Source organism: Eschrichtius robustus, chromosome 8 (genome assembly GCF_028021215.1).
Source record: "Eschrichtius robustus isolate mEscRob2 chromosome 8, mEscRob2.pri, whole genome shotgun sequence".
Taxonomy (NCBI): Eukaryota; Metazoa; Chordata; class Mammalia; order Artiodactyla; family Eschrichtiidae; genus Eschrichtius; species Eschrichtius robustus.
Window position 1 is genome coordinate 81,072,816 of NC_090831.1, and position 13,727 is coordinate 81,086,542.

The window sequence follows — 13,727 nt, forward strand, 5'->3', positions numbered from 1 at the left end:
GAATATAAAATAAACTGGCAATATAGAGGGAAATTTCAGTATAGTATAACCTAGGCTTTTACTTTTTTTATTATATACTCATTTATATCCAGAAAAATGAAAATAAAATTCTAAAGATGCAAATGCATACTAATGCTCTAATCCTACTGTCAACACCAATTAATTTTGTATGCAATTTTGGTTCCAGAAATTTACATTTTCCTCCTCCATAAAATTAATCTAGAGGATGAACATAAAAACAAGTTACATAAAAACAAGTTACTAGTAACCGGTTTTTCAATTATGATAAGTGACCCATAGCCTGAACTGGCAACAATACAGACATAACACTCTAAACAGCTTCTTATATACCACCAGTTTTATTAAGGCTTTGTACAAATATGCCTTACCATCTTACAGACATTCAATTTTAAAATGTAAATGGTACAGGATATTGATAAACCAATTAGCGCTGATGCAAAGCAAATTCCTCTTTTGTCTCAATTACAACATGACAACTTAATAGGTCAAGACAGTTTAACATCTGAGACAAGGGCAATTCAATAAAACAACAGCATCTTGATATGGTAATTAAGAGGAAATGTGAATCCATTACTGTGTTTTAAAAAATATCTCAAGCACTTTGGCTCTTTTTATTGCTTTCATCAAAAGCTATGGTATGAAACACTACTCTGATTTGTGATATATTTGGCAAGCAGTTTGGGGACGTGTGAAGAACACACCTCAGTAAAAGCATCTTTCTCATTAAGCATTTTCTAAAGTAAGAAATGTATGTTTATTATATTCATGAAATGCAAAACATCCAAAAAATTAATTAGGTGATTAATCATATGTAGCATTCCTAACCCAAAAGATTAAAGGCTAAAATTAAGACATTAACCTTAAGCATTCTAAAGGATGATCACCATCGTAGGAAACTGAATTCCTGAATCACTTTCAGCAAAGTATGAATGCCATTTTATTTCAATGAAAAGATATATCCTTAATGTAAAGTAACAGAACCCTAGGGAAGTTAAAATGAAAAGAGTTATGCATACGAGTTGCAGCTTTATGAATGCCATCCAGTTTATCCTGAGAATAAACAACCAAGAACCCTTTTAGTGTAGATTTTGGGGACTATATTTAAAATAGATACATAAAACCAGTCACATGGTAGCATAACACCTGAATTCATTATACATTAAAACTGTATTTTATACAAATTTGTCCTACACTGCCAGAGATTGTTTAAATTTTATAGTAATAGTGTCTCTTGCATTTCGACACAATAGAAGAAATGGAGCTCCCATATAAAAAGGATAATGTAACTTCAAATATAAAGCACAATACATTTTATGGCTTATGGCAGAGAGCATTCATGCTCTCCAGGGTCCTATTGGTCATCCAATAAGCAAAGTCTATTAAAGTTCAATAACGAAATACTTTCAAAATGTTCCTGGATCAACTGATTTATCTCTCATGAACATTTGTTTTCAACATCAGAAAATCAAAACGGAAAGCTCATAAAAACTGTTAGTATATGAAAATGTACTGTTCAACAAACCTGATTCCCAGATTCATAGCTTCAGCAGTTCCAATCATACTAATAGCTAACAGCAAGTTGTTGCAGATCTTCGCAGCCTGAAAATAAATTGAGTACATATTAAATATCTTTATTTTCAAGCTATAACTCACAGGAAGATTTCTTCACCCTATTCCACGTTTCTAAAAGTAAGAGCATTCAACTGTTGATTCTTTCAAAGGAGGAAAGGCACTTGGTGCTGCAAGCCTCCCTCTGAGCCTAACACAAGATCCCAGAGCAGACTGGGAGGGGGTCCTCTTCCCCTAGGGAAGAGCTCTGCAGTGTGGCGACTGAGCTACTCCTATGGGCGCAAGCACAACAGGGAATACTGATTGATGTGGCACAACTGCTCCTTCAGGAATGAGGCTGACATTCTAACTGGGGAAACAGGAGTAACACAGCAAATGAAAAGGCAATGAACAAGCAAACACAACTAAGTGGTAAACTGTATGGTAGAAACTGTAAGACAGAGACAGTAGGAGTTCAGAGAAACCAGATCACTGAGGGCAGGTGCAGAGAGGAAGCAGAACCTGAAACCATCTCTCAGAAGGCCAGGCAGGATTTAAATAGGCGAGAGAGGGAAAGAAGGAGAGCAGGGAAAAAAATAAATACACAAGGGCATGAGATATTCCTGAGAACAGTAAGAAAATGGACTCAAGTGCAGTGGTTTTAAGGAATGAGGAGAAGTTTGACAGTTAAGACTGGGTCAAGAGCTACGGAAGCTAGTGTCCAAATTTGACGTGGTAGGAAATAGGGATCTATGCAAAGTGTCAGAACTGGGAAACCTATGATGATACAAGCATCTTGATAGAGTTGGTTTTGGTTACAATGTTGGCAAAGTGGTAAACCTGGTATCCAGAGATCTACTAGGCCCTGTGAGCAGTAAACAAGGTGTGAGATAATGAAAGACTGAACCAGGTAATGCGTGGAATGAACAAGATAGCCAACAATGAGAGCCACTGAAGCAAAAATCAATAGAACCTGGAGACTGACTGGACAAGGGAATGGAGACAACAGATATATCTAAGATCATACCAAAGTCCTGAATAAGATAAAGCTGGTACCAGTGACCAGGACAAAGCATGAAGAGGAGTGAGTGATAGTGTGTGTGTTGGGTGGGAGGGGGACAACCAGTTTGATTTCAGAGTTCATTGTAGTCATTCACCTCTACCTGATTAGAGAATCGATATAACACATTTCTTAATGAAAATGATCTGGTTTTTTAAGGAAAAGATTAAAGTGCATAGGTTACTTCTACCCGACAGTACTACAAATAGAGCTGTGGCGAGCAGTTACAAAATTAGAGGGAAGATAACAGCAAATCAGATAACACGAGCACTTCATATAGAAGCCGTTTTAAGGATAATTTCTGTGGTCACTGGGATAAATATGTCAAAGTCTGAAATGATGGAACTTTTGATGTCTTTTTAAATTATTGGCTTATCTCTGCTTACTTCCAACAGGAATGATGGAAAACTAACTCATTTCAAATTAATTTAAGAAAATCTGAGCAAACAAAGAATCCATAGATTGAACAGAGTAAGGAGGAATCAAATTGTGGTCAGAAAAGAAAAATGAACATTAGCTGATTCTACATCACCAAGTCAGTGTCACTGCTGTGCAAACATTACCTGCCCAGTCCCGACGGCTCCACAATGCACCACATTGGAGCCCATGCACCCCAGAAGCTCTTGGGCAGCAGCAAATTCTTCTTCGACTCCTCCCACCATAAACGTGAGGTTCCCAGACCGAGCAGCTCCCACACCTGAATAGTTTGGGGGGTAAAGGGATAGAAGAAGAGGGATACATTTCTTAAAGTGTTTGAGTATATTATAAAATTAGAGAAAATCCTCAAACCAAATGAAAACACCTTGCCTCCAAGTTATATTTATATCAGGCATAAGCCTCTCTTGGAATATTTTAATTGTCAAGTATCATGCAGGTTACTTATAAGCCAAAGGGGACATACAGATTCAGTCAAACTCTGCATTCATCTCAAATATTTTGGCATGATCATGGAGTACCATGGGGATTTAAAATGTGAATTTTATTATTCCCATGCATCTCTTATTCTCTTGAGAAACCTATTCAGTAATAGAAAGTATATGAAAAAGATGACCTGTGCCCTGACCAGCATGGGAGCAGCCAGAGGGGTCAGCTGCCCGAGTCTGGATCTGGGGTCCCTGGCTCACTCACTCGCTCTCTGCACGCTATGTACAGATGAGATCTACAAAGAGAGGGACTTGTCTCTTTCTCCCATAAACAAGTAGGCATTTCAGATGGAAAGATTCTTTGTAGGTAAAGATTCTTTAAGGTAAAGAAAACTGTTGCTTAGCTAGACTGATTATTCTGATGTGCACTTTCTAATATTATTTGATTTTTCTTTTCCCTCCTGCTATAAAGGCATGCATAGCTTGAAGATTTTGTGGGGTCAGTTCCAGACCACCCCCATAAGGTGAATACTGCAATAAGGTGAGAGTCACATGCATATTGTAGTCTATTACATGGGCAATAGCATTATGTCTATAAAAACAATGTACACACCTTAATTTAAAAACTCTTCACTGCTAAAAATGCTAAGCATCATCTGACACCTCAAGGTTACCACAATATTTGTCTTTTTAAAATAAATTATTGAAGTATAGTTGATTTACAATGTCATGTTAATTTCCGCTGTATAGCAAAGTGATTCAGTTATACATATATACATTCTTTTTAAAATTCTTTTCCATTATGGTTTATCATAGGATATTAAATATAGTTCCCTGTGCTATACAGTAGGACCTTGTTGTTTATCCATTCTATATACAATATAATGGAAAAACCCAATATTTGTGAAGAGCAATAAAATGAGGTATGCCTGTACACCTTTTGGGCAATTCATTCTTAGTGATATGTCAGGAAGAAGAAATAAACTTTAACATTGGTTTGGCCACTCCTTAGCAAAGGTTTGATGTATGTTCGCTAACGGAAATGATTGGAGAAGCAACTTCTACTTCAGCACAGAAAATATGGCCTAGACTTGTCTTAAAAAGGAAGTGGGGGGTAACTTCACTCATCTAAATTTTTATTAACTATAAAACAAAACCGAGAGCATTATTACTACTTTTAGCATTAGAGAAATCTTCATTCATAATTTTCAAGTTAGGTTTTATTGTTCACAACCAGGAAAGTATGTGGAAGAGCTACATAACTACAATTTTTGCCTTTACAACTTATTTATAGTACAGCTAGGAATAAAGAAACCATAATTGTACTATGTATCAAACCTGGCCATTCGAATATAGACAGCTGCAAGTAATGGCCTACTTTTGAATTTAATTTATTCAATGAAATACTCAATTTTTAATACATAAAAAGCCAAATGAGGAGATCCTTATTTCATTCAAATTGTGAATATTTTGCTACTGCCAAACCAAGTAGCCGTTCTATTTTACAGTTCATGCTATTTTTAACTAATTATTAAAAGCAAAAGAAGTCAGCATTATGTTAGCCGAACAGTGTTGGTAGAGGAAGTGCCCACATGTTATGAAAGCCTGAGATGCTTACATATGGTTAAATCACATTATTTCACAATATTTTCAGACACTGTGGAACTGATTATGTACAAAAACCCAATTATAAGAAATGCTTTTAATTAACTCATCTGTGTCATTTGAACATTCTGATAATGTTGACGTTTAAGTGACTGTCATTTTGTTAGTTTCTAATTTACTTCACCAAGATGGTGGGATCATTAATGTTTTACAATTATTTTTGCTCAATTTCTATGGCCATTTTAATTCGAACCACATAACCAACCTTACTCTAAATCCTGTTGCTCTGACCTGGAGAAATTACGTAGACGATGTAAGTCAAAGCTTACAAACAAATCCAGCACTATCCATCATAGGTTAATAGCTTTGTATCTAGATTACAGGCTGCTAAATAGCTTCAGAGAGTCATTTACTAAAGGAAAATTAATGCTGACAATGGTTCTCAGCTGGTTAATCTTTTGACAGGTGTACCTTCTCACGTGTTCAAACATGTACTTCAAAAAGAAGAAATAAGTTACTTAAGAGAAGACCACAAAAGAAAGAATAATTCATCTTTTAATTCAGAAGTCTGTGGTATTTCCACTCCTTCCTCCTCTCATTATGGTGGTGTAATTATTTCCAACTTTATCATAATCTACATTCAAATGTAAGGGTCTGACTCAACTGGGTAATTCTAAAGTTTTGGCATTCCCTGGGACCAAATTCTAACTTTCCATGCATATTCAACCATATGACACTATCAAGGCTAGTCCCATTGCAAAGGCAAAATTAAGACCTAAGTTATCCCAAAATAAATGCAACAATTTTGAGTTTTGAAATAACATATAGAAAGCTAGAACTCTAAAGCTGTGTAAGACATCTCATGGATTTCAGAAGACATTGTATATAAATATTTTGATGTCTATGAATAAGAAACAATAAATTACATTGCCATGCCATTTTAATTCAGGTCCACTCCCCAAAACAGGAAAATATGGAATATATAATTAGGCAGCTGAAAGAATATTGGGAGAAGTACTTATTTTACCTTATATTTTAGTAATTGTACATACAAAACCAAAATATGTCCTGTGCTTAATTTTATTACAGCATTTATACACCTTATTAAATTAAAATCTTTGACTTTCTTACCCAATTCCTCTGTGACACCATAAAGCACTCACAAGGTGAGCACTGGGTCATGTTTATGTCAGCATTCCCTTATCTGTCTCAGTGCGTGATACATTCAATAAATAGTTGTTCAGTAAATTAATTTATGAGCATGGAACAAACAGTAAAGGATCTGGAGATGAAATATCTGGTCTTGGGATGTGCTGGCTATGTTATTTGTTATTATAAACAAATTATATTATAAACAAATTACATAACTTCTCTGAGTTTCGGTGTATAAAATAGGAAAAGCATTAATAACTTCTTCATAGAGTGGCTGTGAATATATGATGCTGTAAAATATAAAATGCTATTTAAATGTAAGGCCTTACTACTTTATAACCTGAATCTGCAAAGTGGGAGTTTTATCCTCACCTATATAATGCCTTGAGTCCTTTCCTATTTGGTTACCTAAGCCACTGTCTTTTCTAGGATAATTTCAGCCTCTCTGGCTAAACATTGGCTGGCTTGAGCCAATCCTATAAATAATGGAAGCAGGCTGGTCCAGATTAAGAAATACGGGACTTCCCTAGTGGCGCAGTGGTTAAGAATCCGCCTGCCAATGAAGGGGACATGGGTTCTAGCCCTGGTCCGGAAGGATCCCACATGCCGCAGAGCAACTAAGCCCGTGCACCACAACTACTGAGCCTGCACTCTAGAGCCCGCGAGCCACATCTACTGAGCTCGCATGCCGTAACTACTGAAGCTCACATGCCTAGAGCCCGTGCTCCGATACAAGAGAAGCCACTGTAATGAGAAGCCCGCGCACCGCAACAAAGAGTAGCCCCCGCTCAACACAACTAGAGAAAGCCTGAGCGCAGCAGTGAAGACCCAATGCAGCCAAAAATAAATAAATAAATCTTAAAAAAAAAAAAAGAAATACTAAAGTGGTCCATAGCCAGTGATATTAAGATTACAGTGAAGACCTCTTGTAAAACCTTTCAAAAGCATCATAGCATGGGAAAATGACAAGAATGCCGCATTTGTTTGGTTTTATTCATTCAGCAAAATTAATCTACTAAGAATCAAGCCCATGGTAAGCCCTAGGGTTATAGATGAATAACATATGTCCCTGATCCTTAAGTTACACATCTGTGATCCAGCCCCTTCTCTCCTTAGCCATCACTACCACCTGGGCTGAGCCATCACCATCTCTCACCTGAATTACTGCAATAGCCTCCTACCTGATCTCCCTTTAGCTCTTGCCTCCAAAGTCTATTCTCCATACAGCAGCCAGAGGGATCCTTTTAAAATACAGCTGGCCCTTGAACAATGCAGGGGTGAGGGGCACTGACCCCCCGCACAGGTGAAAATCTGAGTCTATTTATGGTCAGCCCTCTGCAGCTGCAGATTCAACCAACCATGGATCGTGTAGTACAGTAATATTTACTATTGAAAAAAATCTGCACATAAGTGGATCTCCTGTTGTTCAAGGGTCAACTGTATAAATCTAGTTCATGTTCCTTCCCTGCTCTCCAGACTCCAAAGTGTCCCATCACTCTCATATAAAATCCAAAGTCCTACAAAGCGGTACATGATGTGGCCCTTGGCTACCCCTCCTATCTCATTTCATACCACTCTCTTCATTGCTCTCTGCTTTCCAGCCACCCTGGCCTCCTTGCTGTTCCTGAAACAGGTCAAGTAAGTTCCCATCTCAAAGCCTTGCACTTGCTATTCCTTCTGCCTGGAATGTTCTTCTCCTAGATATTTATGACTTGTTTCCTTTATTTCATTCAGGTTTCTTCTCAGAATTCACCTCTTTAGAGAGGCCTTCCCTGACCCCTCAACCTAACAATCTAAAATGGCATCCTGCCACTATCCCCTTTTCCTGATTTAATTTTATTCACAGCATTGATTACCACCTGTTTATATTAACACCTCTATTTATTTGTTTCTGGTCTGTACTCCCTACATGAAAATTAGCTCCATGAGAGCAGCGACTCTGGCTTATTCACCCCATATTCCCAGTGTCAGGTACATAAGAGATGCTCAGTAAATACAGTATGCATTCCAAGAGAGAAGAGGAGGCAATGGTGAAGGGAAGAGCAAGGAAATGAGTGACTGCAGTATGTGCGAGATCCGCTCTCCTAGAGACACGAACAAAGCATTTGTCGTTCTAGCAAGTTTTTTCACCTATAAAGTGAGATGATTAGACAAGATTATCACTGAGCTACTTTTAACCTTTTGAAATTCTGTAATTTGGGATTCTCAAGTTCACATACATACACTTTCCCACATCATATTAATACACAAAACTGCAGCATGTTTCATTTTATGCAAATAATATATATAAAAAGTTCCAGATTAGAGAAAAGAGATAGAAAATGAATTTTCTCATATAACGATGGTAATTAAATCTGACAAGCCTGAAGACTTGTGGTTGCCTCTAATGTTTTATCTAACACTTTCCTGTGATGATGTCTCCTGTGTTTCTCTCCCACGACCCTAGAATCAGAAAAACTGAACTCATTTGTACAGACAAATGAAAAGGCAAATGTCCAAACCATTCAAAATGGGTGGCGGACTACCCTGCTTTTAAAGTGATAGACATCTATCACTTCTCTTGGTAGCAGTTTGATTTCAATCAACCTTACAGTGGAGAAGCACTTTAAATCTAATCCAAGTCTCTAAGTCTCTCCTCCCCTTTATAGAAAAGATATCACAGGGAGCCTCCATTATCTAAACTACCTTCCTTCTTTCTTTCCTGCCACTCCTACTAATAGTTGACATAAAAAATGTGACCATTCGAAATCCATTCCTCAGTGGTTCTCAACCCTGAGAATGACAAAGAAACAGTCCTTGACCTCAAGGAGGTTGACAACTAGTGTTTGTGGTGGTGGCAGTGTGTGGGTGTGTGGGTGTGTGTGTATGGAGATGGGAAAAGAGATAAGGAAAACACACAAATATGATGAATAATAAAAGACTGTTAATGCATGCTACAGGAGAGGTATACACATAGTTGTAAGGAGGTTCAAAGAAGAAAATAGCAGCAGCAAGTATCTATTCAGTGCCTTTAACAACCTGCTAGATCTTTGTGCTAGGTACAATGATTCAGGGGATAAGCATATTTTCTAAATCAAAAATTAGGACCTGTTTTCTGGTATTAGGAGACTATCTGAAATACAACTATTCCAGAAAGTCCAAAATGTAAGGTCATGATAGGTATAAAACATAGTCTTTGCCCTCAAAAAGTCTAACATATAATTAGGAAAAAGAGACATATACTCAGAAATAAATGCCAAAAGGTAGTGTCGTATACCAAGTGTCAGGTGGATGAGGACAATCACCACCATATCTCGATTCCCCCTTTCCTTCTATTTTTCAAACTCTATCATCAAAAGAATAATGATTCTCAGAAAGAGAAAGGGTGAAGAAGCAAATACGAAATTGTTCTCAGACAGTAATGGTCTTCCTGTTAACTGTCGGTAGGTTTGTGAAAACTTTGATAAGAATACAGGTATTATGAATCCACTTGTAAATTGTGTTCACAGCAGTTTCAAATAACATGAACTGAGCAAATAATTTTGTCTATTTATACAGACACTGAGTTCTGCCTGTTATCTAAATGTACATAATACCCTACCTCTCTTTACAACAGATCTGAGTTTGCTTACTAGAACAAAACAATCAGAAAACTGAAAATCAGAATTAAGAACAAATACCAAAATGAAACCATAAGATTTCACAATGAATTTCAAATACAGATCTCAGTTTTTTGGCAAAGCCTATTTGGGAGAGAAATAAAGCAGTCTCAAGGAAAACATAACTTATCCTTGAACTAAATTACATGCTTAAAATATTATTTGGAACTTTATGCAGGAGACAGTAAATGAAGTAATGGACAACGTTCTTCATATTTTTACATCAAAAGCAGTGATAATTTTTTCAAGTTAAACTGAGCTAAAACTCAGTTCCCACTTTACATCATTTTCTAGCTAATCTTAGCCTTGTATCTGTAATATAAGTCAATATTAATATTAATAATCTCATTCTAATATTTATGTTTTTCCTAATCTTTGGCATTTTTATTTGACAGAAGAACCAAAACAGGCTTAAGTCTTAAGTTATGCATTAACATGACCGTAACCAGCTGCTGAAGACAATATTCATTATTCCTCACCATTTCTATATAGTCTCACAGTTTCTATTTTTTCCATTAAGTAGAAGTTATTTTTTCTGAACTATTTAAATGTTTATGTTTCGGCAAAAAAGAGAACTACATAATTCACTGTATCTTCCCCCCTTTTCTTGAGTTGCAGGAAGCAATAACTTTCTCTTCTTTTTCCTTAAATGGTTTCTGATATTTTCATTTTTAATATTGTTCTCAATGAACTCCAACCACTTCTCTGGTTTCCTCATCTACCCCCTGCAACAAAACCCACTATGCAATACATACTGGAAACCCTTTACAGTGGCTGTCATGTGCAATGACTTTTCATGCATCCATGCCTTTCCTGGGCTGTTCCCTTGTAAGAAATTCCCTTCCCCTTCTTCTTTGCCTAACTCCTGCTTATCTTTCAAGACTCAACTCACGTCAACTCTGAGAAGCAGTGCATGACCATGACCCCCTTCTTCTATTCTTATAACATTCCTAGTGATATCTCTAATAAAGCACTGATACTAATCAATGATTTTTCTGGTGTCTTGATAAGATCCTTATAGGCATGAGCTGTTTGAATCTTAGCATCCAGCATGTGTCTGATAAACATTCATTGTCTTCTTAGGAGGTAGGCAGAGAAGAAATCAATGATTAATAAAATGACCAAGAATAGTAAGACAATGTTTTCTAGCTTATCAAAAAAGCTCAACTTTGGAGCAACATGATTCTCTACATGTGATAATGGCATTTTCACTTATTGCTGAATAAACATGCATGAGCATAAGTGCACATGTATGGAGACATTATCATGAAGACTTAAAAAATGAACTTGTGATCTGAGTTAAGTGACCTGGAGTGAAGGTCACACCACTTGGACCAGTTACAACACCTCTCAATCTTGGTTGCTCCATCTGAAAATGGTGATATAAAAACACTCGCCATACTTCATTTGAAGCTCAAATGAAAGAATACATTGGAAAGATACTTTACACAGTTATTACCCTGGTGTTATAAAAAACTTAAATATAACAAAAAGTAGATCTACTCAGCTTGAACATATCGAAGTCTTTAGCCTAGCAGTAGCAAAGAACTGAAATATGGAATTTAGCCTTACTGAGAAGCTGAACCAAGGGTTTTGACAGAAAAACTATTATGCAAGTGCAGGTAACTTAGAATAACCATTTATAAGTCACAAATAAGGAGATCATTTTTGATCCTATGACTGTTGAAAGAAGTCTTCAAATCCAGAGAAGGAAGAGATGGAAATCTGAAAAGTACAATCGAGTTAGATCTGTCTTTAATACTGTAAAATTCCTGCCACCAAAGCACTCTCATTGATATATAGCAAAACGTAGTAAATCACTTAATTTACTCAAAAGAACTTAAATGTTTTAACCAGTCTGCCATCAAAAGAGATCAAGAAGAGGGCCAATGGGACTTGGGCTGCAATGTGAGCCGTCTTTAAAATGCAATTGTTCTAATCATTTTCTACAGATGCAGCCTCACAAGGGGCTGCTGTCACAGGGACCATTTACGACTTGTTATGGTGTCTCTATTGTTTACCAGCGACATTCGCTGAAAAAGGCGACAGCTGGGACAGAAAGCTGCTACTCAACGAACAATATAATCCCGTGAAAGTAATCAACAAATTTAAGGGTGTTAATTAACTTTACACTTTATCATGTTCAATTAGTTGTCCTTTCTAGAAAAGATTGCCGTGCACAATCAGTTTAGAGCGTGCCATGTTTGATTTGTAAGTGATCACTGTTTCTGTTTCAGAGTCCATGTCAGATGTTCTCTTGGGTTTTGGTGACACAGATGAATGGCTCTGCACATGTTAGGGGGTGATCTGGTTTAACATAAGCCAGCATAACATAACCCCTTGTTAACACTATTTCTGGCATTATCCAAGCTGGAAACAGAAAAGCAAAAACGTTCACTGCACTATTCTGGAGCCAGATAAACAAAGTTCAGTTAGTTTTTCCTGAAATAAACATGGACACAAATACATGGAGAAATAATCAATTTTTCATCATTATTTTTCAAAATAAGACTTTTCTTTCGGGGGCATGTTTGAGATCATTTCCTCTCAGCAAGATCTCAAAGCTCTGCTGCATTATGCACAAAGCACCACTGTATCCTCAGCCTTTACATAATGCAGATAGCCCTTTTCCATGGCAGGTGAACAAATGCTAGGGATGTGTTGTTAAGTACTAGCTGGTGTTAAATTCTAGAATGTGACTTTTAAATCCACCAGACGCTCTATTTTATAAGTGTGGGAAATATGCAAGGGAGTATATTAATCTATGAATGCAATGTGTTTTTCTCTTACCTTTAATACACCTGTTCCTACTTGCTAATAGCATAAGGAAAAGTTCATGATGCAGTGACAATATATTCAGTACTGCATTTTAATGAAAGTCACTGCAGTTCCTCTGAACTGATAAATAGAGCTTTGTATCAAAATATTTCATAAGTCACTGATGCAGTGAACAAAACCCAAATCTGAGGTTTGGCAAAAGGTGTCCATCTATAAGAAAACAGAAGCAACGGACATGCATCTATCTCTTTAAAAAGAAACAAAACACCCATCTACATAGGATGTTGAAACATCTTCATAAAGCTGCACTTTGCTCTTTCAGGCTAGCTGTTTCCCACATAATACAAATTAAATGCATACAAATAAACTACAGCTCGTTAGCTAGTTATAGCACACACAAGGACAAAGCTGAACTTCTTCAAAATAGAAAAGTTGTTAACTCTGAAAGCTAATAATGTCCTAAGTTAAATATTAAAGAAGGAAATTATAGGCTCTATCTGAAACAGCTGAAACCACAATACACAGCAGCAGAAAACATTAGTTTTCTGCAGAAGATCTGCAGGGAGAAGGGAAGTGGTCGATAGATCCTTAAATTGGAAGCAATAGCCATTCTTCTATCCCAAGTTGGCAGCTGCTACATTTGCAGACCTGGTTCATTATTTACCCATAATGACCATCAAGCTGCAGTCAAAGTCAGATCACAACAACTGTCAGCAGCTCTTTTAATTAGCCTTGTTTGAATTCAGATAAATATCACAATAGACCTGCTTATGCTGAAAGAGGAACAGAATGTTCCGCATGGAGCTGGGCTGGTTTGAGAAGGACCAGCGCAGAAAAGAAGCCATCAGAGTGGGGTTTTTAAAGGGTGGGGTAAATCAGAGAATGAAACGGTTTGCTTTTATTTTGAAAATCACTTCAAAAACCAATTCTCTGACATCCACCCCAGATCAAGATGGTACATAACACTGGATTTGCTATGAAACTCTAGCCTCCTAAAAGCTACATATCTGGAGCCCAAGGAGAAAGTTAATGATGTCTTGGGAGAATGTAATTTTTAGAACT

At 36.9% G+C, this 13,727-nt stretch overlaps 1 protein-coding gene across 2 annotated transcripts in view; it reads right to left on the bottom strand.

Annotated features, from left to right (window-relative positions):
• HIBADH (3-hydroxyisobutyrate dehydrogenase) overlaps positions 1-13,727 on the bottom strand; it is a 259,990-nt gene that overhangs the window by 166,526 nt on the left and 79,737 nt on the right. For both annotated transcript variants that reach the window (XM_068549205.1, XM_068549204.1), the window contains exons 5-6: positions 3,193-3,326; positions 1,544-1,620 (exon numbers count right to left, since the gene is read on the bottom strand). In XM_068549205.1, the coding sequence (XP_068405306.1) occupies positions 1,544-1,620; positions 3,193-3,326 (211 nt within the window). The remainder of the gene's footprint in view (positions 1-1,543; positions 1,621-3,192; positions 3,327-13,727) is intronic.